The 26,537-nt window shown below is 37.8% G+C and overlaps 1 protein-coding gene, 1 long non-coding RNA gene and 1 other non-coding gene across 5 annotated transcripts in view; 1 reads left to right on the forward strand and 2 right to left on the reverse strand.

The window, feature by feature from the left end:
* Positions 1-8,201, reverse strand: LOC129350451 (uncharacterized). Its single transcript, XR_008603855.1, has 3 exons — positions 8,074-8,201; positions 463-556; positions 1-100 (listed from the first exon to the last, which is right to left on the reverse strand). It is a non-coding gene; the product is annotated as an uncharacterized LOC129350451 (long non-coding RNA).
* A 276-nt stretch (positions 8,202-8,477) lies between these two features.
* trnal-caa (transfer RNA leucine (anticodon CAA)) lies at positions 8,478-8,589 on the forward strand. The gene is made up of 2 exons: positions 8,478-8,515; positions 8,544-8,589. It is a non-coding gene; the product is annotated as a tRNA-Leu (tRNA).
* A 9,165-nt stretch (positions 8,590-17,754) lies between these two features.
* Positions 17,755-26,537, reverse strand: part of tmem132e (transmembrane protein 132E) — a 578,927-nt gene continuing 570,144 nt past the window's right edge. For all 3 annotated transcript variants that reach the window (XM_023274649.3, XM_055017538.1, XM_023274648.3), the window contains exon 9: positions 17,755-22,866. In XM_023274649.3, the coding sequence (XP_023130417.2) occupies positions 21,796-22,866 (1,071 nt within the window). In that variant the 3' untranslated portion in view covers positions 17,755-21,795. The remainder of the gene's footprint in view (positions 22,867-26,537) is intronic.

Genomic DNA, 26,537 nt, shown 5'->3' on the forward strand with positions numbered 1-26,537 from the left:
ACCTGCATGCAGTGAAGTATGGCCAAGCAGTAGCACCATCTGCGCAGATATTTTTACCGACACTGCCAGAAAAATCCACACAAGAACTGATGAAGGAGGCCTAAAAGCAAAACAGAAAGACCTTATACACCAGACACATCTGAATGTGGCTCCTGCTCTCAAAATGTGCAGTCGGCACAGAGCGTACAGTCAACATAAATTTGCAACCATGCGTACCTTATCAGACTAAGGTGGAAGATGATTTACTTTAAGTGTCCAACATCTGTAATTGTTCTTCTTTTAGCCTTTAAATTAAGGTATATCTGTTTATTTTTTCCTGCTGTGAAGCTGGCAGTGTGCTAAAAACACATCCTCACCGTCTGAGAGGCAGATTTACATGTCATTACACGGAGATCACTGCACGGCCCAATGGAAACAGTGTAGAATTTCTGAATTTTTATTTAAAAAGTGGGCTGTACCTACATGAAGTGAAGCATAGCCGAGCAGCAGCACCATCTGCGCAGATATTTTTACCACTACTCCCACAAAAATCCAAACAAGAAGTGATGAATGGGACCTGAAAGCAAAATCAGAGAGACCTTATGCAACAAACATCTGAAGACTAAGGTGGAAGATGAAATTAAACCTGTAAACATGTAGAAGCATGAATTGGCTTCAAGTGTCCAACATCTGCAATTGTTCTTTAGCCTTTAAATTAATGTCTATATGTTTGTTATTTCCTACCGCAAAAGCACAACCTGCACAGATATTTCTACTGCTACTCCCAGAAAAAATCCATACAAGGGATTAAGAAATCAAATCAGAAAGACTTTATACAACAAACATCTGAATGTGGTTTCTGCTCTCAAACTGTGCAGTCGCCTCACTTGCAGAGCGTACAGTCAACATTAATTTACAAGTAGACAGACTTCTGCAGACTTAGGTGGAAGATGAATTGGCTTTCAGTTTCCAACATCTGCAATTGTTCTTGTTTTAGCTGTTAAATTAAGGTTTATATGTTTATTATGTCCTGCCACAAAGGCATAACCTGCGCAGATATTTCTACAACTATCCCCAGAAAAAATCCATACAAGAAGTGATAAAGAAAGCTAAACAGAGAGAGCGTAAACAACAAACATCTGAATGTGCTTCCTGCTCTCATACAGCACACGTCAGGCCTGTGGGGGTTTGGCGAGCTTCCTGCATCATCCCTGCAGTGACCTGACCCGGCCTCAGTTCTACAGCGTCTGCAGACATGCAGGTGAGTTGTGGTCTGAACACACAATCTCGCACACATCATGGCAGGTATCAGTGAGCGGCCAAAAGCGATCTCGTCAAGCTCTGACTTTTGCTTCCCTGAGTACTGATGCAGTAGCCAAACAGACTCCCACACACTCATGCGAGCGCTCGCTGTGCTGCGGGGATGAAATGCCCTGAAACCGAGCGACTGTGGATGGATGTCAGGATGCGAAGGCACGAGCTGTCAGAGCTGCTGCTGCTGTTGCTGCGAGCATCAAACTCCAACACATACCTTGTCGTCTGCGTTATGATTTCAGGCCTTATAGAATATGACAAAATGACAATTTTGTGTTTGGGTAAGGAGGATTAAATTTTTTATCAAGCGCTTCATAAAACATGCATCATTTGGTGAGCTGTATAGTCGCTGTCTGCACGGCTGCTTTGTAGTTTCAGCAGGAAGAGACCATCAAAACGTAGGAAAAGTTGCTGGAAAGATTCCTGTGATTCCTTCAGCATGTACACTACCATTCAAAAGTTTGGGGTCACTTAGAAAGGTCCTTATTTTTGAAAGAAAAACAGTTTTTTTCAATGAAGATAACATTAAATGAATGATAAATCCAGTGTAGACATTGTTAATGTGGTAAATGACTATTGTAGCTGGAAACAGCTGATTTTTAATGGAATATCTCCATAGGGGTACAGAGGAACATTTCCAGCAACCATCACTTCTGTGTTCTAATGCTACATTGTGTTAGCTAATGGTGTTGAAAGGCTCATTGATGATTAGAAAACCCTTGTGCAGTTATGTTAGCTCATGGATAAAAGTGGGAGTTTTCATGGAAAACATGAAATTGTCTGAGTGACCCCAAACTTTTTAAAGGTAGTGTACGTTTTCCAATTTTTGCATCTTCACACACAACAAAACCTTGAAAGTACAATTACGAAGAAAAACTTTTCCCTCAATTTTTGGGGCTTTTAGTGGTCAAGGTTGAAGACAGGAAAGCCGTCTTGCTCACCATGAAGAATAATGGTTTTCTTGTCCTTGGCAGGGAAACTGTCTTGCCTTAGCAAACAAACAAAAGAAAGACTTATTTAAGAATCCACCAGCATGCTGGTAGCTTCACTCATCCTAAGGCAGAGTAGTCAATTAAAATCTGTCCATCCATGATCTACACACCGCATAATCCTCATTAGGGTGGCAGGGTGGCTGGAGTGTATCCCAGCTGACTGAGGGTGAAGGCAGGGGACATCCTAGACAGGTCACCAGTCTGTCACAGAGCTACATATAGACATATTCACATTCACACCTACGGACAATTTAGAATCACCAATTAACCTCAGCATGTCTTTGGAATGTGGGAGGAAGCTGGAGTACTGGGAGAAAACCCACGCATGCACAGGGAGAACATGCAAACTCCATGCAGAAAGATCCCAGGAAGGTCAGGATGCAACCCAGGGATCTTCTAGCTGCAAGGCGGAATTGCTAACCACTACTGTGAAGCCCTTACAAAACTGTCTTGCCTTCGCAAACAAATAAAAAAAAGATTTATTTAAGAATCCACCAGATTGCTGGTAGCTTTACTCAGCCTGCACAGCTAGTCGCTCTGATAAAGCCAAAAAAAAGGAAATACATGCTGGAATGATGCAAACGGAGCAGTGGGAGGACACACCGCCTTACCGAACGCTCCACAGCAGCTTTTGATTACACAGCATTTAAAGCTGTGAATAATGTTGGTTACCTAAAGCGCAACGTTACTGTGTCGAAGCTGCAGAAAACACCTGATTGTAGTAAGGATTCCCTCCAAACTGCATCTAGTCTTAAAGGTTTAGGAAGCATCACAAACCTCCTGCTACAGTCTTCGGTTTGGGACTTTCGCCTACTTTGAAAATAAAGTCTATACAGTTTGGATTTGTGATTCTCTTTGTAGGGCAGGAAGTGTCCTCTGCAGCGTTACCAGCTCTCTCTCCAGGATTTATTTATATTAAGCTTTGCACTTTATATTGAATATGTCCATGTAGTTTCTCATTCATCCAGGTCATGGTTATCCAAAGTTGTTTAAATCAATCCAATTGGACTTTAAGAAGGTTCCTTGAAGACGTTTCACCTCTCATCCAAGAGGCTTCTTCAGTTCTGGTGGTGGTTGATGTTGCCTCGGCTTATAACCCCTGTGAGGTGTGGTCAGTGTTACTCACATTCCGACGACGAGTTTCAAACTCGCATTTCAACGACCCCCTTTGTGTCACTCCCTGGCTCCCAACGACCATCGTTGAGGAGCCAGACAGACCTTGGCAATGGTCGTCAGAATGTGAATAACACTGACCACACCTCACAGAGGTTATAAGCTGAGGCAACATCAACCACCACCAGAACTGAAGAAGCCTCTTGGATGAGAGGTGAAACGTCTTCAAGGAACCTTCTTAAAGTCCAGTTGGATTGATTTAAACAACTTTGGATTTATATTGAATACAGAAAAAGACACTTTTTACAGGATGTAGCAGCTTGTTACAGATTTAGCACCGTGTTAGCAATTAGCACAGTGGGTGGACATAGCACGAGGCTTCTGGAGAAATTAAAGCTTCCCACTGTGTTTGGGCGCTGTTGGTGGAAAGCGTGGACAAATAAAGTCCTACGGCGACTACTTCAACTACAACTCTGTTAATGATGAAATATAACGATGAGGATGACAGAGAAAGTCCTTCTGATAAAAGCTTCCTTTCCTGGTACATGAGCAGTCAACAAAAATTTACGACTACACAGACCTTTGAAGACTTAGGCGGAAGATGAAATTGAACTTGTAAACATGTGGAAGCATCAGTTGGTTTTAAGTGTCCAACGACTGCAATTGTTCTTCTTTTGGCTTTTAAATTAAGGTATATGCGTATTATTTCCTCTTGGGGTTTTTCCTCTCCTTAACTGTGACCAACTATGTTCAGATCTCATATCTTCTGACTAATTACTATCAAAGACAAACTTAAATGGTTGTTTAGAGGACAGTTCTACTTGTCAGGTGTGTAATAGTTTTTGAGCTTCCCCTTAAAATGGGACACCAGCCCATAAACTGTATAAAGATGGTTATAGTCTGTGGTGAAGTACCTTAAACCTGCATTCTTTCTACCAGCCAGCAGGGGGCGAGTCCTCTGTCTGATTGTATAGAAGTCTATGAGAAAATGACCCTTCGTCTCACTTGATTTGTTTCCCTCGTAAACATTTGCCTAACAAGTTCATGGTTTCAATCAGTAGTTTCAAGCCTCCTTCAACACAGCATGGTGTTCACTTAGTAAACTATGATTCTAATTTGAAGAAAATACAGATTAAAGCAGGTTATATTTTAATCCTCACCTGCAGGTATGAGGCATGTTTTCTTTAAAAAAACAAAAAACAAAACACTATTTTGACCCAATTTATCGGGGTCAGGAATTGTTAAAAGAATCGAGTGGTTTTCGACTTTCCGACGGCCCTGAAACTACACATTTGAGCTACATGTGGCATCCAGTTGGTAAAATTAACTAAATCTAACCTTAGAATTGCGATATTTCCTCGGCTATAAAAACGTGAGTTGTTAAATATCTATCTTATGTAGAATCACCTTTTTTGTAGTATTGGTAACACTTATGGGCATTAGGAACAAATGTTGTAATAAAGGAAGTCTGAAGTCTTTTTCTTTTTGGTTAATGGCATTATAACTGTATCAAACTGCACAGAAGTTTTATTTTTGAGTTTCCTCTCCTTTTAGTCTTGGTTGTGCTGCTTCTACAGAGGTGCAGGACTTTATGGGTCTCATAATCTCAAATAAAACAGTTGAAAAGAAATTTAAATCCCCTGTTTTTGGTATTATTTTTTCATTGATGTCTCTTGTAACTGTGGGAACATTTTTTTAATCAACAAAATATTTCAAATAATAATTATTATGCATGGAACGTGTCCCACAACAACCCTGTTAGCATAACCTTTTTAGCTGGCAGAAGAAGAAAACTGTGCATCACATGAAATGCTGGAATTAACATCATCAAACAGTTTTCCTAAAGAATGGGTAGAGCTAAGCTATGTCCTCTTTTCTATTTTTCATATTTTTTTAACATCGTCAGCCTTGATTGAATGTCTCACTCTACCTCATATTATCAGGATCAGACTAATTCTTTGGACTGTTTTCCATCAGTCAGTTTGTCCTCTTGGTCAGCAGTAACAGCAGCTAAATATCTAGCTTCTACTGCTGAGAAAAAGATCACATTAGCATGGATTAGCAACCCTGTTACTGTGATTAGAGTAGGGTTAGCAGACAACACATAAAACATGGAATAAAAATGGTACCACTGATGTGTAAGCTGAGCTAATCAAACCTTTGATATATTAACTATTATTGATAAATATGTAGCAGAAAATTGTAAAAGAGAAGGTTCATTTTTCTAAGATTTTGAAGCCCAAATGTCCTCCAATTCTGGAATGCAGTGAAAAATGAGCCCACAGTGAGGAAAAATGCGACAGGAGCAAAGAAAAAACAACAAGAAACTGCTCGGAGTTCAGATGGTTTGTGATTGACAAGTAGTAGTCAACAGGTGTCAATCAGTGCACAGTGTTCAGTAAAATGTGAGGACAAGAACTACATATAAAGTCACCTTTGCAGGGCAATTTCATGTGTTTCCAGCAGTTTTAGTTAATCAGAGCCTCTTGCTAACTGTTAGCAACTAAACAACATCCTTCCTGGTGTCGACTCGTCCAGTAAAAACACAACTTAAAGCTCCTCGGTGCTCCTCATCGTTGCTTCCCTCCCTGATTAATATTTTACACCTTAACACTGTTGGTGAGTGCAGACAGGTCAGCGGTTCACCCTTTAATATTAATAATTTACCAGAATTACAAATGAACATATTTTTATCACTTAGGCTACCTCTGGTGGAATCCGAATGCTGCTGGTTTGTCAAAACAGTCGTAACCCGTCGCTTTAATGAACACAAACTCCGTATTATCGCTTTAAAATTAATTATGACGTGTCAAAAATATGTCTCTGGGATTTCATAAGGTATAAGCTGAGGTGTGAAGAGGATTAAATTATTGCACTGGAGTAAAACTACTGTCACTATGGTGAAACTGTGCTCAGCCAAAAGTAGAATTAGTGAAGCTAAATGAATAATGAGAGCCCCCACTTCATATTAATGGAAGTCCTTAGTACTGGTTGGCAGTGAGAGTATCTGAGGTACTCTGGTTTTAAATATAAAAATCTTTTATTAATACGGGGATGAAATGATGCATTTCACCTCAGAGAGATTTCAGAGTGTTTGATACCAACAATTTCTATTAATATGAAGAGGGACAGTCATTATTTTTGTATCTTTACTGATGACTGAACACCCGATTTAGCATTTTGTTCACTTTCACACATTAATGTTCTCATTAATATTGTCTCAGCTTCTTTAAAAGTAAAGTAAAACCTCAAAAAAGTAGAAATTTACTTTGAGGTAAAGCTACTTTTTAAATTCTGTGGTTGTGAAGGTTGAGGTTTTTGTATCAATTCATCTTCAGAACAGAAAAGAAATCACTTGTACTCCTTTATTCACTAAAAACATACAGGTAGGGCTGCACATTCTGTCAATGCATGGATAACAAACACATCACGCAAGATTTTTTTTTTTGCAATTTGACACAACTCTTATCATGTATTTACATTTGTACACAGCAAAATGAGCAAAAAAAGGAAAACAAAACAGAGAGTTACTGTTACAACTGATTTTAACATTTAAATCTGCACCACAAATAAAGTTATTGAAGTCATTTGGGGAAAATTCCAGCATTTTTTATATCGCAACTTAAAGCAAATAACTCAATATAATTTTTTTCCCCAATACTCTGCAGCCCTGACAAGCCAATTTTACAATATATATCATCAAAATCACAATTAATCAAATACGTCAGACCTAATTCCACATAAATGCAGCATTATCAATATAAAAAGGTAATGTTTATGGTTTCTTCATGGAAGTATGTCTACTTAAATACAGACAAAGGTACAAAGTGAAGGTATTTTTATTTGAGTTCATTTTGTGCACCTTTAGCCAGAGCAAATAGTGGACTCTATTGTATTTAGCTACTTTTCCTATTCTTGTGAATATCATGTGATTATCATTGTGTTTTAATGCATTTTTATGCCCTGTTATTTTAACTGTACAACATTGTGCTTCAACTTGAGTTATGTTTTCTGTGGGATTTATAAATAAAGTTCACTTTGAATTCTTCTGAAAGGATTGTGGGGCTCTATGGGTTGGGAACACCCCACTTCTTAAGATCTAAAGCCAATAAAAAATAAATACTTAATTTATTAAATATTAACATTAAGCTCAAACAATCCCTTTTTTAAAATTACCTGACCTATATTTTAGGGGAAAAAAGCCCAATCCAAATATTCTATATTTTACATAATAATAATATTATAATAATAAAACTCCTCTAGATTAAAAGTTTAAAATAGGAATGTTTTTCTGAGCTCATAAAAAATAAATTTAGAGATTTTTCACAGTTGGGCTCCAAACATATGATTATCTGACAGAATATGATGCATCGCTGCAGATTAAAGTAGCCAACAGCACATAAAGGAATGGAAATGAGCTCAGCTGTAAACATCCAGGGCAGTAAAACGCAACTTTAACGCAGCAGTGATATTAATCCAAAAGCATCATCTATCATATAATAAAACACCGACAGGGAGCATTTTTCTGCAGAATAAGTGTTTTAACTTTAATATAAATACAGGATTGTGCATGAGCTGCATGATTTTTAGTTGTGCTTTTTCCACCACTGGGTTTGGATGCAGTAAAAATTCAGAATTTGGAAGCAAACACGGGCACTGTGGAAATCCAACTTACCTGCACAGGTTTGCAGGTTTGTCTCCACATCTGTGACCAAACAAAGCTTCTGCAAACAAAGCTCCGGGACTTTAAGTTGATTCGGTTCCTTAAATGTGCCGAAAAGTTTCTTTCACTTTCAGCTTCAGCCTCAGTTTATTAATTGCGCACACCTGAGACATGCTATTATTGTTTTTATGGGAAATGAGCGCGTCATGCGTCACTTCCTGTTGGCGTCACGGTGTGTTTTTTTTTTTAAATTCACTTCTTTACTAAAACAATTTATTAGTTATTTAAGCAGCACATTTATAACGACAAATTTTGATGCTGTCTAATAAAGAAATGAATTAACGATATAAACTCACCTGACAGACTGGATAAGAAGGCAGAGAGCCGATAGTAATACGTTTCTCTGTCCTTATCGTGTCAGGATGGCCGAGCGGTCTAAGGCGCCAGACTCAAGGATTAAACTCCTTCCGCAGAGTCGGGACTTCTGGTCTCCAGATGGAGGCGTGGGTTCGAATCCCACTTCTGACAGTAAGTTTTACACTGCATGTCGTGTTGTTAGTACTAGCAATATATACAAGGAACATGAAAGTTATCTGATTAAACCACACCAAATCACTTGAGTACTTCAAATGATAACATTACAATCCAACAGTCTTCTATTTAATAACAATTTACTTGACTTATTTAAATATCAACATTAAGATCCAATAATCCTATGTGTTATTTTTAAAATATCTCCTGAATAATTTAAATACTAAAATTAAGATCCAACATTCCTATATTTTATTACAATTTTTTAAAAATCAACTAATTTAAATATTAACATTAAGATTCAACAATCGCATATTTTATTTTCTATTTTCTAAATCATCTGACTAATTTAAATATTAACATTAAGATCCAACAATCCTATATTTTATAAAAACATAAAAGGAATTAACCTGAATAATTTAAATATTAACATTAAGATCCAACAACCCTATATTTTATTTTAGATTTTTTTAAATCATCTGAATTATTTAAATATTTTAACGTTTAAATCTAATAATTCTATATATATATATATATTTTTTTTTAAATCACCTGAATAATTTAAATATTCAAATTAAGACTCAACAATCCTTTATGTTTTTTAAAATCACTGGACTAATTTAAAAATTAACATTATAATCAAACTATTCTATATTTTATTTAAAAAATCATCTGACTAACATAATTTAACATTAACATCCAACAATAATATATTTATTTTATTCTTTAAAAAATTACCTTCAATTACCCTCAATAAAATCCAACAATCCTTTAACTTATAAAAAAAAAATTCAAATCTTAACATGAGAATCATACACGAATTCATACTACAAATTTAAATATAAAACTCCTAAAGTAATATACTCCACAAATTAATGTGTTAATTTGAATATTACAGTTAGGACCCCACAATATCATATATTATATAGCATTAACTAACTAATTTAAATTACAAAATTAAGGCCCAGCAATAAAAAAAAAAAAAATCCATCAAAATTTCACAGACTAATTAAAATGTTTAAATATTTTAACAGGATTTTATTAAAGATTTGAAAAAAAATGGGAATGCCAGGTTGCAGTAGTCTTATAAGCAATAAGCAGACTTATTAGTGCAGAATGAAATTATTTAAATACATCTAAGTTAAACTGGTGGCAATAATAAAACTTTATACTTAAATCAGATAAACTTTGCTACCAATTAAAACAATTCATTTAAACTGGTCCAACAATTCTCTTTTTCAGTGTACTACATTATATATTGTACAAATGCACCTGTCTAATTTAAATATATGGGTACAGACTCTACAAAAACAGAGATTTTTACAATTTTATCAGACTATTGAAATGTTCTAGTTAAGACTCGAAAATAATATATTTTATACTAATTATTCTCACTTATTTAAACATTAAGATTAAGACCCTGTGATTATTACTATTTTTTAAAATCAAAATATATTGGAATAAATAAATATTTTAATGATATTTTATATTAACATCAAGACCTTAAGAAATACATATTAAACTAATTTAGTTAAGTAATTCATCAGGTTAAGGCCCTGTGGTATATTCTATAAATTTTTTTGAGAAATTTAAACACATGTTTAGACTCCGACAATAATATATATTATTTGAATTTATATAACTAATTTAAATATTAACAAACTTCAATATTAGATAATATTAACCAATATACTACTTTGAAATAAACATAGTTACACAAAAGGTGAAGTTACAGCTTTAAGAAATATTCAAAAAAGAAAAAAATGCACCAAAAATGTACTTTGATACTTTCATCATTGCTCATAAAATCCCTTTTTTCTTGCATTTTGTCCTTGAAATGAGAAATTACAGTCAGGAAATGTGAAGAAAGCTCAGCCCAACGTCATCTGAACATAAATTTCTTTGTGGTGCTCACAGAATGAAAAAAATAACACTAAAAGACACATTTTTCAGAAACCATGTGGTCAAACACTTAACCTGAACTAGTTTATTCTGGAAACAAACAACTTCTGATCACACTGAGACTGGTTTTGTTCCGTTAAGTAGATTTCTTTAAGAGCAACAGAAGCACTGAAACAAACAACTCCTTCACTGTAGACGAGCAGGAGGCAGATCATTAGTGTTGATCTGTGATGTGATTTCTCTAAACCTGTGGCGGCTGTGATCTTCACTTTTCTCGAGAAGTTAAAGAACTTTACTTTCTCGGCTTATCAAGCTCCCCCTGCTCCTGTCCCTCTGCTTCTATTTCAGGAGGTGATGTCTTACCTTATCTCTCAGGAGAAGCTGCTTCTACTTACAAGGATAAATATATATGTGGATGGAGAACCGGCACAGCTAGAACAAGACTTTTTACCGGTTACATGAAGAGCAGTAGGCCTCTCCTAAAATGCAACATGTCTCGCCTCAGAAATGCATTGTGGTCTATGGAGGCGTCTGTCAGAGTGAGGCTGTTATCTCTGCCGCTGCTATGACGGATTTCTCCCCGTATGGCTGAGAAAAAAACTCCTCAGCCTAGAAAGAAGCCTCTCGCTTTGACTGGGGAGGGAATGACACCGAAATCTGACATTTACCGCTGATGTTTTATGCAGTTAAAGATATATTTCGGCTGTCAGGCTTCATTGTGGCCACTGTGGAAATATCTTGACATGACATCACAGCGTCTACGACTGGCCTGTTATCCGCAGGAAGAAAGAAGAGAAAACATTACAAAATAAGAGCAGAAATCTGAGCTGCACCACCAGCTGTCTCAAAGTGCTTTGTGATTTCTTTTTCTTTGGGTTCCAGCATCTTATATGTGAAAAGTAAAGCTGTAATTACACTAAACAAGTGGTATTTAAGTGCTGCAGCTTTGTGAAAATATATGCAGCTTTTCTGAAGCAGTGGGGTTCCTCCCTGAGAGGTTTGGTGTGAATACTGGTTAGGAGAAAGTGGATGTTTATTACAGGTTAGGTATGAATAGCAGAAGGCCAGTGGGTCAAACCTGCACTTGAAATAAATGACCGCTGAGCAGAATGTACTCTACTGACGTGCAGCAATAGAAAAATTATGTTTGACTGTGTCTATATTCTGGATTCACTGCTTTACTTTCACTATTATACATCATTTCATGTTTTAAATTCACCAAAAACCATCACAGAAACTCACAGACAGGTGACAAGTTAATGGAAAAGCCTAACATTTCTTAATTAGGATTTTTGGAAACCACGTGTTTTACTGCTTTACTTCACCGATTATTGTCATTTTAGGTTTTAAATTCACCAAAATCCCACAAAATAACACGGACAATAGAAAAATTAAAGGAAAAATCTACCTAAAGAGTCTTAATAAGATGTTGGACCCCCATCCTCTTATTCGCCACTTTATTTCTTCTTTTAGCATCATTTCAGGTTTTAAATTCACCAAAAATCCCACAGAAATGCCAGTAGAGAAGCCTGTAGTGAGTCTTGACCTTTTGAAATCTGCATTTACAGACTTTTGCAACCGTAAAGTGCCTGTAATTGGTCCAAATATTTGAAATTTATTTGTCACATTATTTTGACAGGACAATATATCTGTCCTGTGACCAACATGACAGACTAGAAATACTACATATTCCTCCAATTGTCGATAAATCCCATGAAAATAGAAAAACCACAAATGCACCACACAATCAAATCAATAATTTCCCGTTTCCTTATCTCCTGTCTGCCACTCTCACTGGGTTTAAAATGAGTCACATACATGTAGCAGGATTTTTCCAGTTTTCAGTGAACAACAGTTGATAGTAAAGATGCATGATTGGTATCAGCTGATATAAGCTGTAAAATAAAATCGTAACATTGGTCATAATGGAGCTTTGACAGGCAGATAAAGCCCATTGTGCTGCTTGTTTACAGTTTTATTTTAAACTGTTGCATGAAAATAAATCTGGCATGTCTGTTTATATAGAAGTTGAAGTAGTTTTCTTACGTTGCCAAGTGAATCTACATTGTCAAAGCATTGTGTTTTATGGGTGCAGCTGCCAGTTGGCCATCACATGTTAATTCCACTACACAAGAGACTTGATGTTCTCTGTAGTTAGATTAAAAAAAAAAATACATACGAATGTGGCCAAACTGAGCAAAATAATCCGTGCTGTGCTTCCCTAAAGAGTGTGCTGTCACTTGCCACTGTTCTCCCCAAAGTTCTTCAAATGCAACAACATAATGCAACACTGATGTTTTCTTTATAACTCTTTAAAACTTTGCAAAAGTATTTGCCCCCCTACAGAAAACTTCTATTTTTGCATATTTGTCATCAAACTAATTTTAATGTGAGACAAATATAACCGAAGAAAACACAAATTGCATTTTTTTAGATGGCAATTCATTTTTTGAAGGATAAAGGAAAAAGTGATTGCACCCTTACCAATCTACCAAATCACCAAATCAGTTTGGCAATTGGGTTCAGTTTGATCCTCCACACTCACATATGATTACTGCCAGGCTTGTTGAATCTAAACATAAACACTGTAATGTAGCACTGTTACTACTGCCACTGAGCCATATGTGTGCACATGAGAGATAAACATAGTCTTCTTTTATTATCTTTATTTTTGATCTTTATTCTGCTTCTGTATCATCTTGATTATTACTTTTCTGCATTTTTATCCAGCAGCTGCTACATGGATCAATAACGTATTACAAGAATATTATCTATCTTATTTATTGGGAACTATGATCCAATTTAAATTCTTATGTTTGCATCTCCTACAGTAATGTTGATGTCAGATTGACTCCAAATTTACTGCAGAGCGCACATTTACCGTAAAAAGAAACAAATTATACGTTATTTTAGCGCGAGTATGTGGTTTCCTGACATCTTGTTAAAGTTTCTCCTCAGCTGACACCTAAAAAACTCAAAAAGTTTTTTTTCATGTAAATAATCCCTTCCTTCAAGTCCTCCAGCTCACCTTCAACTCTGCTCTAAGACTGTAAAATTGCTGTATGTTACTCAACAGGAAGTACAAATATTGGAGTAATTCAGCCACATGTGATTCTAAAGAAGAATATTTTTTGTTTTAGTTTGTCATGTCTGAAACTCTGATAGTCTAAATATGTATTTTTGTCATCAGTGCACTTTAGTTTTATTGTGAAAATGTTCAATCGAGGTGCTGAATGTTTATTTTTCCCTATGATGTGTCTTCCAGCCTATAAAAAACAGCATATGGGATGTTAACGCGATAATAAACTTGATTTTCACTCTAACAGAGGGAAAGAAGGCATTGACTACTGAAGAAATATTCACTTTATGTAATATAGAAATAACTGAGGACCACGTCGGGCATCCACTTATTACTCCGCCAAGGAACGCAGCGGACTTATATGACGATTGTCGTACTTTTGTCTGTGAATCTGTCTGTCTGTCCATGTGCAACATTACTCTAAAACGGACCAGTGGATTTGGATGAAACTTTCAGGAAGGTCAGAAATGACACAAGGACCACCTGATTAGATTTTGGCAGTGATGTGGTTTATAGTCTGGATCCACGGATTTGTTAAGGATCTCCCATTGTGAGATAGCGGCCGGCACCAGCATTAGCTACCTGATGACTATCACATGATTGCGATCCTACTACTCACTTATCAGGACTTATCGGTCAGAAATGATACAAGAAACAATTGATTAAATTGTGGGGGTGTTTCTGAGTTTTCCTTCCATCTTTACGTGAATTCTCTGACTTTTCGGCAGCTTCTTCCTCATGTCAAGAAACCGCTTCTTAGATAAACACTTCCTGTGCAGCGGGAATGGTGCCAAAAATATAAGCCCGTAACATTACAAAAAATTTCCTTCAAAATAAAAGCATGGAAGGAACAGTTATTTTATCACTGGCAAAACAAAGCCTTGCAAAAAGTGATGAACTGATCAACAGACCTTTATAAGATTAATTTACACATATGTAGGTCATGCAATTTAGGTTTGCAATCAATTACTGGATTGTATCTGCGTTAGTGAAAAACATTTACTTTATAATTTGTTGTGTTGCATATGAAATATCTCATGTGAAGCTTCTGGTGTCTGTAAATTATAGCCGTTCCATCGGTGCTATTTAGGGTTTAGAGAAAAAATTGCATTGTGACATATTAGATGTGGAGGATGCATAAGCTGCGACTGTGGGAAGCAGTAGGAGTAGTCCTCGCTATTCTTTTTAGATTTACATATTTATTTTTAATAACCAAAAACAAAAGCTGCAGAAGGAAGCAATGATTTAACACGTACACTTAAAGCTTATTGCTTACTTTGAGGACACTGCACCTTTCAGAATGGGGTCTATTTTCATTATTAGAATGTATTTACACTGTGTCAGAGGTCATATTAATTCATTTTATGGGAGTTTTTATGCTGATAAATCTCAAATTGTGTGCAAATGCAATTGAGAATAAGATGAATAAGACTTGGCATTTCATAATTTCTATATCAGTGATGTGACAATAAGCATTTGTGTCGCGTACATCAGATTAATACAGACTTCCTCGCCTTTTAAAGATGTGGAATTTTATCCTCGGTGAAGACTTGTGTTCTTCAATCATTTGATTGTCATACTTTTATGCACTAATATTCATGTTTTTTTCTTTATTCATACATGTAATTACATCCACTGGGCTACAGAAAACACAGTTAGATGGTCGACAGCAGATGCAGCTGCTAACATTTAACCCGCATGTGTGATTCTTGCCATTTGATAATTGTTGTTTTTGAAGATCTATCCAAGCTGCAGAGCAGAGTGCAGGTCTTTGCTCACAGCGATCAGATGTCAGCATCTGTCTCTCCAGCTCCACAAACTCTCTAGCTCCTCTCTAATGACCTGAGTGTCTTACCTGAGTTCAAAAGGCTTTGATCTTAGCTGCCCAAACGAAGTGAACTCAAGGAGTAAACAGTACAGACTTCAAGTAAACACCTCTCCAAGTATGGATCGTGTGGACAGGAGGAAAAACACACTACAGCAGGTTCGTATATTCTTCTCTCTGCAGGATCTTCATGCTTCTGAGGGAATTACGAGTAAATCTGACAGACTCTGCACAGTGAGGGAATCAGCCACAACATTAAAACCACTGATAGGTGAAGTGAATGACGTTGATGATCTTGTTGCTATGGCACCTGTCAGTGGGAGGGATTTGTTCAGGTCAGTTCTTAAAGATGAACTGTTGGAAGCAGGCAAAATGTGCAGCGTAAGTATCTGAATGACTTAGACAAGAGTCAAACTGTGATGACTGGAGCAGATCATCTCCAAAACACTGAAACAAAAGTGAGTCAAGAAAGGAAAACCAATGAACCGATGGGGGCGAAAGACTTGTCTTTATTTTCAAATCCCATAGAAAAGACAAATTAAGCCCAAACAGCTAAAGCCTTGATGTTGCTATGATAGAAAGGTGTCAAAGCACAAAAAGCATTGAAGCTTAAAAAATGAGTATTATTGGACCAACTTCAATGGATTCCTTCAGTTGGTGACAAGTAATAGAATTAAGTTTATTCACATTAAGTTCTCAAGTTATATTAGTGCTACTGGTTCAAGTCCGATGTGCGGAATCATTCCTCTCAGATGAACAGTTTGTATTGCTGCAACTGATTTGAAGTTACCCATTTTTCCTATTTTGCTTTACCCAAATGTTAGACATAGAAGTGTACTGCTCTTACCTGTTCTTTACTCTGTAATCCAGAAGGTTGTAATTTAGTAGCAGCAGAAGAACTTATGCACAACACTAATGGAGAGCTAAACCTATTTTTTGCACTTTCACTGCAATTAGAATGCCGGCTAAGATGATAGAATCCCGAAAAGTAGACTGCCACCACGGAACAAGACTTATATATGAGGCTGAGTAGCTGCAGACCAGTCAGAGGGACCAGACTGACTTGTGTCCATCATGGAGCAATGAAGGATGGTGGCCCAGTCTGATGTATCACGCTTTGTTTTACATCACGTACAAATCTTTTACCGTAAAAAGAGACGGCAGCTGGATACACTCTGGAATGAAGGCAAGCTGGTGGAGGATAACGCTTCCTCAAGCCATTACTTCAAGAGGTCAAGGTGTTGACTTGGTCCCTGTTGTGGAAGTTCAGCGAGGTCGAGAGAGGATGAGGAGGCAGACTCAGAGAGACTCAGATGACTTAGGTTGTGAGTCAGGTTTACTGATATCAGGAGAAGTGACACCAACAGAGCAGCAGTTCATGCAAGCAACGCCAGCATCAGTTCTGAGGATTCGCTCTGATCTTTGGGTAGATATTGTAGTTGGGAGAAGGTCAGATTTAGATTACAGACCAATATGGAGACAACTCGTCTACTTAGTCACATGAGAATACATAATATCTAATGTTGACCAGACCAGAGAGGCCTGACATATTTTCCTCCTACGGCATTTGTCTGTCGGAAGATAATTTGGGATGGTGTCAGCTAACAGGTGCAAGGAAATACCTTAGAAAAGGGGAAAGAGTAATTTTTCCTTCACAGTCCTAAATTCCAAGATCTCACAAACAAGTCCAATCCATTGATCCCTCGTGTCGAAACTTCCATAACTTAAAGGATCTGCTGCTAACATCTTGGTACCACTGGACACCTTTAGAGGTCTGTGGCGTTCATGTCTTTACAGGTCAGAGCTGTTCTGACAGCATAAGCGATACCTCCTTAATATTAGGCAGATGGTTGTAATGTTGTGGCTGATCGGTGTATAGAGCACCTGCACATGAGCTAAAGTGTCAGATCAGAGGCTTCATATTACATCGTTAAAATAAAAAAATACCAATGTGATCATGCTCCTCCTTTCCTTGTCCTTGAATTCGACAGTAACCCATGTGGTGAAAAAGGTTTGATGTTTGTGAGTGAATAAGTGAAAGTTAAAAGAACATATAAGCGAACCATCATTTTTCACAAACTATATAAAGCTGTTTCTTCCATATACTGTATAGATCAAACATGCTAATGTGATTTCTGTACCAGTCCTCTTGAGAGACATTAAGAGCACAATGAGCCAAAACCCTTCAAGGTCAGAGTGTTCCTTCATATATGTAGCTACTGGGCCTGAATCCCTGATATAATTCATGCTGACACACAGTCGACGTTGTGCCAAATCACAGAAATGTTTGAAACATTAATAAAGAATAATCTCTTTCTTGTTAACGCTGGAAAGTGAAAAAAAATGACACTGTGCCTTTTGTGTATTGCATTTTCTTTAGTAGTTTACATATAACGGGAAAATACAAGGGTTTGTCTTCAAGAGAATACAGTGCTCTGTACATTACAATATTATAGTCAGTGTGGTGGTTACTTGGCACAGCCAACTGAGCCGTGCACGTTGTGCACAGTTCACCATGAGTGGGGCGTGGGGTGGGGATACAATTCAAGATCTTCATTTACATGTTGTAAGAAGACTAAGTTTCTATTAGCAGCCTGAAGAAAATACAAAATGAGCAACATGTGCACGTTACCAAAGCAGCATTACAAAAAAAGACATCAGATGCACTGAGGAGGGGAAGCCGGATATAAAAATGATCAAAAAATAACAACATATTTACATACTGTGTGAGTAAATCAGCAGGAAAAACCATATGAAGCTGCTATTAGATACTTAATCTGTAATGTCACCAGATTGGGCTGATCACGTCAACACTAAACACAACAAAGCCAGGTTTAGTTAAGAATTCTACATTCATCCTGAGAGACCATCGTGTGAAGCTAAAACCGAAACGCTTGCAGCTGGCTGTGATTTCTCTCAAATCCAAATCATGTTGACGCTGTGGCTGAAGGAGGACGGGCTTGGACTGTCAGAAACAATATCTCCTCTTCTCTTCAGCTGCTAACACAGACTGAACACCGTTTAACACTAGAATCAGGTCATTTTTCATTTCAGCCACGTGGAACAGAGAGAGGGCATGCAGTAAACCAAATCCTTAAAGTCCCAATCCAGGATTGAGATTTATCCACTGTGGGCTATAATACAGAGAATACTGACAGCTGTGGTTTACTATGGGAAGTTTTCTCATGGCCACTTTTTGATAGGTTTTGCTCCAATATTGACAATGTTGCTATGACCATTGACTTTAGATCACATTTAGCAGTCATATATAATCAATTTAGTGAACAAGAAGTTCACTAAACAATTCCTCCAAGTATGTATAAACTAAAAGGGTTGATCAAAAAGTGTCAAGACTGTTCAGTGGTGCATCGTGGACACATCTGGGCAACAGAACGAGTTAGGAGATGGCATAAAACAGCAATATCAACATCAGGACCTGGGTTACGCGTTTCCTTTCAACTTGTAAATGTGCATTACTGATTTCTCTGTATACTGCAAATTGGGGCAAAGAAGAAAACGTGACTTTTTGTATCAGTCAGTAGCTGACATCATCACTAGTACTGAAAGATGGGTCTGTGGCAAATACCGTGAGAGGAAACATAAAACAAAACCATACAATCATACACATGGTTTGAAATGTAAATTAGTCTCCCACAATCAGATTGTCGAGTTTTATTGCATCATCTCGTGATGTCTGAGAACATTTGACGCAAATTACCTGAACTGTGGTGCAATGGCATGTGTTTTTCAGCCAAAACAAAAAAAAAAAATCATCGCTCCCCATTTGCTCTGCTCACCAGATGGCTTCTTCCTCTTTCCCAAAATGAAATTTGAGTTACTATTTTGATACAGCTTCAGAGATTCAGTGCTCATTGTAGATGGTTCTTGACAGGCATACATAACAAGACTTCCAGGAAGCACTATGCATCACTGTGCAGGAGACTACTTTTCCTGGATGGTTTTTGATTTCTATAGGCACAATCTTGTAACTTTTTGATCAACCTTTTTATGTTTTCAATTTTGCGTTTTGTCCAATATGAAACAATTGTTTGTGTAACAGAGATGCCACAATGAAAACAGCTCTGGATCAGGTCTTTACCAAGAGTTCAGGAGCTGAGAAGCAGGTAGGATGGCAAAAACCCCCAAAAAACAACAACAAATAGAGCTCCCACTCATTATCACTAGAACTTGTTTGCTCACAGGTTCACCAAAATCAGTCAGTTAACATAAAAGAAAAAAAAAGAAGTCCAAGCCCTTAGATGCACAGTACAGAAATGAAGGAAAGTAACATGGAAAGTAACTTTAAACTCATGGTTGTCTCATTAGTCCTAAAAAAGAACTTGTTTTATGTGAGATCAGAGTTGGGATAACATCAGTCTTCAAACGTCGTCTCTAGTTAGCCACTCTAGTACTACAAACATATGCTACGCTAACAGGGCAGCTACAGTTAAAAACACTATTAGCTCTGATCTCAGTTACGGTGCCTGGCTGCCTCGCTATGTTTTCGTCGAAGTCTCTCGCAGTCTTGAGAAGCTGCATGCCAAACCGATGTTATATATCCAATTCTTTAATTTTTTTCTGCTCTAGTGTATCAGGAATACCACTTCAGGACACATCTGAATAACAAAACTCGTCAATCACATCGCTGGCTGCGTTAATTGCAACCACCCTGATTCATCAATGAAGCCAATCAGCATCCTGAGATACATTTACAGACTCTCACAATCGCACTCAAATCATTCTCACAGCTGCTTCTTTTATGTTTTATTCCCCCCACAAGAGCTGCTAGTCTCTGGCCCCGTTCGTATTGTTCAGCTGAAGCAGATTTGCGACCTCTACATGTCGGTTCACTGGAACAGATAAACAAAATAAGGATGACATACATAACACGGCGCATTGGAGAACAGCGTGACAGATGGGATGGCCATGATTTAAATAATGGAGGAAAATCAATAACATATTCAGTAACCTTTCTGAATGGTGGATGACATTTCCTGCCGAGGATCTTGTGCTCAGTGAGAATGTTTCCAACTAGTACTTTACAAGTTTTTTTTTTTTTTTTTTTTTTAATTTTATTTTCCCAAAGGCTGGAGGCCAGCGAAACTTGGGGAAGGGAAATAAATCATTAAAAGATTAGATCTATTACAGTTCTGATGCATAGCAAATCCCCAGGTTCAACAGTCAAACGTGATACCAGTTTGTTAAAAATCTACAGTTCTGTCATGACATTACCGAGGGGAACCTTCTACCCACCACAAGACTATAAAATTTTCAAGACCTCAACCAGCTTCCCACTCTTCTACCTTGGAGTAAGTAACTCGTTGAGTGTCGGTGCTGGAAGTGGTCCCAGCTCAGTATGGTATATACATATACTAGAGAGGAATGTCTGCATGTATGTAGGCCTGGCATGGCATGCGTGTAATGCATGATAACATATTTAGTTTAGTTAATGTGTATGAATGATTATATAATTACAATATAAACATTTACAAATTTGGAGGGAAAAAAAACCAAAAACGTTGCTGATTGTGTCTCAAGATCCCCGTCCATGCAAAGACTGTTAGAGATCCTCACAATGCAAAAGCTCTTTTCTTTTTATACCTCATGCTCGAGAGCAGCCGTAGTATTTTACATCATCGCTCTTTACTACGCCGTCCCTAGCAATAGTGAGAAAACAGGGTGTCTGCGCTGATATAAGAAGTGAACTGTGACCATTTTTATAAGGCATTAGATTTGCTCAGGACCACGAGGACTAGTAGTAGGGCACTGCTTCTGACTACCTATGAAATGTAGAAAAATGTAAGGAATGAACATGAGTACAAATCAGGAGTGTGCTGCACCAAGAACAACAATGAAGAGGGTTTCGCCATTAAAAGAACACTTTTCCTACTTTGGCAAAAAACAAAATGATTTTTTTTAAACATAGCTTTCTTGAGTGTCTTTGACAGTTATTTGTTCATCAAAGGCCTCTTTGTTTGGAATAGGTACAGTACTGCAGAGTCCCAATGAGCCACCGAGACACCATCTGCACTCCTGTCCATGTCAGGCTTTCTCTAGAATCAGATCCTGAAAAACAAGAGTCACATCCGCCCATGGCTCAGCTTTCCAATGAAACACGTTTGCTATAGCCAAGATTTACAGATTCCTCCAGCGACTGAGATTCTCTGGTTAAGTCTTTGGCTTCCTTGCATTCTCTTCTGTGTGAGTGTGTATGAGATTACAGCACTGTGCAAACTAAATGGAACAAACCCTAACCAAAACAACAGTTGGCCTTTTAGTCTGTGAAAAATTATCTTTCACTTAGGTGAAAAAGAGAAAAATAGAAAGGAACATTTCTTTTTTTTATTTTGTACTTTTTTACGTTTAGAAAGCTGAGAGAGGTGCTCCACACTGCATCTCAGGCTATTTCTTTTATTCTGCGCATGTAATCGTGCAGTTCCTCTGGGTCTTGAAAGCCCATATCCTGGCACACCCACTGAATGTCCTCCTCGTCTGCTATGGGGATGGAGTTATAGGGCAGCTCCTCCGTTGGAAGGGTGGTGAAGGTGGTAAACTTGACTCTCTTGCGCTTTGAGGTGGGTGAACTGGCGTCCTCGCCGTTCTCCTTCGTGGATCCTCCGGAGCTGCCGTCGCCCCGCCCATGAACCTGGCTTTGAACGCTAGTCTGGGAGCTGCCGCTGCTGTGGTGGTCCCCATGGCAACAAGTCTGTACGCCCTCCAAAGGGTTGCTGGGACTTTCCACCTGCTGCGGTGACAGATCGCACTGGGCCCTCAGCGGCTGACCGTTTCCCAGGAATACCCAGTGGTGGGAATGGTCCATGTTGGCCTGACCCTCTGGCGGGATCCGCTTATGGCGGTATTTGAGCACGAAGACGATGCAGTTGATGAGAAAGACTAAGATGGCCAAGCAGAAGACTCCCAGCAGAGCGTACATGCCGATCTCAAGGTCGGTCATGTTGCGAGGTGAATGCACAAAGTCATCTTCCTCCTCTTCATCGCTGTCAGTCGGGCGTTCCTCGTTGCTCATGGTGGGGAAATTGGTGTAATCAATGGGAACGCTGGCCGGCTGCTCATTAGATGTCTCATAAATTCTTCCACTGATGTTTGGATCAATGATTGGACGCCTGGTCACGGGCACCAGTTCAATCTCGCCCTCCGTGGTCACCTCTTCCTCGGAGTCCTCCTCTGGGCCGAAGCGGACCTTGACATAAACTGCAGCAGATGCGATGACGCTCTTGCGTTTGGTCTTCTGGCAGGCCTCACAGATGGTCATCTCTACACGCACCATCTCACCAGATCCCTCCCCTTCTGCCACCAGCACAGGCCAGCGCTGCTGAGGCTCCTGGGAAACTGACACAACTTTGTCATCCAGCGTGGAGGCATTGAGGTTGTAGTCTTTGGGATCAAAGTAAGTCAGAGTGGCGGCTGTGTTGTCACTAAAAAGCATCCAGAGAGACAAACTGGCCTCCTGTCAGACAAAAAACAGAGAAACACAGTTTAGTTTCCACATTTCTGCACTAGTTTCAAACATTTGTGAACTCCAAGACTAAACTTCAAGACCAAAAACTTCCAACCCAAAAAAAAAAAAAAAAATGCATGACCTACTCTGATCACAATATTATTTGAATGCTTTTTGAATGCATGTGTTTTATTTTGTGTAAAAACTACGAAAGCAAAGAAAACATCAGGGTCAGATTCCTTGCAGGTGTTCACATACCTGGCCAGTAAAGATTCGGATTCAGATATTTATTCAATCAGTTGTTAGATCAGGAAGAATACGTGGTTATTTAACAATCTTGAGCATGTTTTAACCTTAAACTGAAGGTGTCTAATTGCAATAATTTAGGCCAAATCAGTGAAAGAAAAATGTTTCATGTCAGAACTTTCTGGTCTATCACTTTCTCTGTGTTTTATCATTATGATCTATGAAAAATCTAGTAAAATAACAATGTTTGGTTGCAGAACTTTTATGTCTATCAATTTAGTGAAGGTTGTTGCAATAGTTCAGGAAAAAAAAGTAAAATAATGGTGTTTCACGGTAATTTTTTTAAGATCCATAAACTGCATGAAGGTGTTTGATTGCAATACTGAATGAAAAATCTGTAAAATAAGGATGTTTTGCTGCAGAACTTTTAAATTCAATTTATTGGTGTTTGACTGCAATAAGTCAAGAAAATCTGTACAATAACAGTGTTTCACTCCAGAACTTTCAGCTCTACCAACATATTGAAGGTGGTTGATTAATACTTCCCCTAAAATAACAGTGTTTGGTTGCGGTTGGTGTTTGATCGTTATGATCCAGGGAAAATTGAGTAAGATAGGTGTTTGAAGGACTAATTCAGGAACAATCTCCTGAAATAATAGTGTTTCACTGCAGAACTTTTAGCTCTATCAATTTATTAAAGGTGTTTGGTCATAATACTTTGTAAAAAAGCTGTAAAATAAGAATGTTTCACTGTAGAACTTTTAATCAATTTATTGGTGTTTGACTGCAATAATTCAAGAAAAATCTGTAAGATCACAGTGTTTCACTCTTTAACTTTTAACTCTACTGACATATTGATGGTAGTTGATTAATCAATTGAATTAGGATGTTTTACTTTTATTTTTGTGCCTCTTGTTTGGCAGCCACTTCTGACAGTCATGTAATTGCTTTGCTTGGTTTGTTTTTCTTTTTTTGTTACTGGATATACCAGTGATAGATGGCACAGCACAGATTAACTTTCAGGGTTTATAATAGTGTTTCAAGATAAGAAACACATGAGGGATAGTCAGTAATGGTGTTATCAATCCAATTCCTACCTCAAGTACATCAATAATCACCATTTTTTAAAAAAAAAGTCAACAAGCTGAGTCCACCTCATGCTCAAATCTCTCCAAAGAATTTTTCAATGCTACAGATCCTATTCTTTCATGGCATTGACCGTGATTTGAATATCTGTTCCCAACTGAGCCTTTGAAGTCCTGGACTCGCTCCAATCCCTAAATCTCCAGAGCGTTGGTGAACATCCGCAGTCGGCCGGGCTCAGTACAAGCCTCGACATGCACACAGACGGCCGGCCTCTGATGTGCACACCAGCTAACCACTTTCAAGATGGGAGGAGGAGGACGGGGTGGCGGAGGAACGGCTGTGTTGTCCTGAAGGCTGCAACACAGGTTCGCTCTGCAGCACAGGCTGATAAGACGCATGCAGCAGCAGTGTGTGCTTCCAATGCTGAGTCCGTCTCTCTTTGTGTTAGCCCTGTGTGATCTTCTCATTTGGCATTTTCTATTACTCCTCACCACTGCGTGTGCCGCCCTATAGAGAGACCAGATAAAGTGGCCCGATTCCCTGACAACATTCATCTGCCGCGGACTAAAACCACAACACCGGTGTTCATGTAATCAAGGCTGCGTTTGACAGTCCCCCCTTTTTTCACAGCTTGCTTAAACATCAGCAAACCAGCCATTAGGACAGCCGACAAAGTGGGAAGATTTTGTTCCTGAAACTGTCCAGTAGTTTTCTGGGTTTAGCTTCAGTCAGAGAAAAACACAAAAACCTCTTTGGTTCAGGTTTAGCAGGAAATTAATCAAATGTGGCAACATTGCAGCGGCAGGAGGCTGTCGTCTCAGTACGACGGCACAGAGACAGGCCTTGATATGGATGATTTAAATAATACATTGAATATGTTTCTATGAATTAATGCAATCCAGGCATTCACATCTTTGATACCAACACTTTCTCTGGTTTGCACTTTATGGCTCCAAGGAATATGTATGGATGTAAGCCCAACATAAACAGCTTGTATTATGAAATATGTATAAGTAGTGTAAATATTATTGACTTGCAATGTACAGTAGATGGAGCAGCGTGGTGCAAATATCTGTATTAGAGAAAAACAAGGTTCTTCTGAAGGCTCTTAAAGGCACCAGGTGAAGAACATCTTTAAGCAGGGGCCTGTTATTCATGTATTTTATCTTTTAAGTATTAAATGATTAGCATTTAGTACTTAAAATATATTCACATGAAGAACAATCCCCCTACATTTGAAGTACTAAATGTTATTCATTTAGCACTTAGAAGATAAAATACATGAATAACGTCTTTATGTAAGGGACTATTCTGCAAGTATTTTATCTTTTACGTGCTAAATGTTCTTCATTTTATACTTAGAAGATAAAATACATGAAGAATGTCTATACTTAGGGGACTGTTCTTCATGTATTTTATACATACTGTTCTTTATGTTCTTTATACATAAAGAACAATATGTATAAAATACATGAAGAACAGTCCCCTAAATAAAGACATTCTTCATATTTTCTATCTTTTAAGTACTAGTAGTTCTTCATTTCTATTATAATTATGTGGTGGCAGGTAATAGCATGAAGTTAGAGCTGCATATTATTTTCACACTCAGTCTTAACTGGTTAATCATTTGTTCCATAAAACTTCAGAAAACAGTGAGAAATGTCCATCACAATTTACTAAATCCCAAACTGGCATCTTATGATATGTGATCTGTCCAGAACCTCAAATTTCAAATATATTGTGATGGAAAACACACAAATGCTGCAAATCTTAAAGGCTTTAAAGTCAATGTGCCTGTAAATTTAAAATTTTAGATTTTTAGTATAGATCAAGAAGGTAATTTAGGGTTTTAGGGCTCTATCTTCCCCCCAATTGTGACTGATGGTGTGTTTTAATATTTTAATTGTCTGTAATTGAATGACATAAAAAGGAAAGTTAATAAGCAACCAGCTGTGTTCGTGTGCTTGTTTTTTTTTATCCTACACATAATAATTTGATTCAAAACAAACATTAATTTTGAAAGAAAGATTGAAAATCCATTGAAAAAAGTTCTCCACTGAAGCAGGTGGTTGCACATCTTGAAAATAGTTCCTCAAAGAATCTATTTTTGCAAAAGCTCTTTGGAGCATCATTTATAATACCTTTTCTATTTGGTTCTTTGAGGCACCTTTAGAGGTTTGCAGAAATATTTCCTGATGTCAACACTAAGAAGAAACATTTTCAGTTAGCACCTTTGTTTTATGAGTGTATTTAAGTGAGTGGTGGATGAACTAATCTCCAGAAGGCATGAAGTTCAAGATAAAACGTTCTTTTCAGCAGTAAGATAATGCATTATTTTAGTGTTGTGC

The sequence above is a fragment of the Amphiprion ocellaris genome, chromosome 14 (assembly GCF_022539595.1).
Source record: "Amphiprion ocellaris isolate individual 3 ecotype Okinawa chromosome 14, ASM2253959v1, whole genome shotgun sequence".
Lineage (NCBI taxonomy): Eukaryota > Metazoa > Chordata > Actinopteri > Pomacentridae > Amphiprion > Amphiprion ocellaris.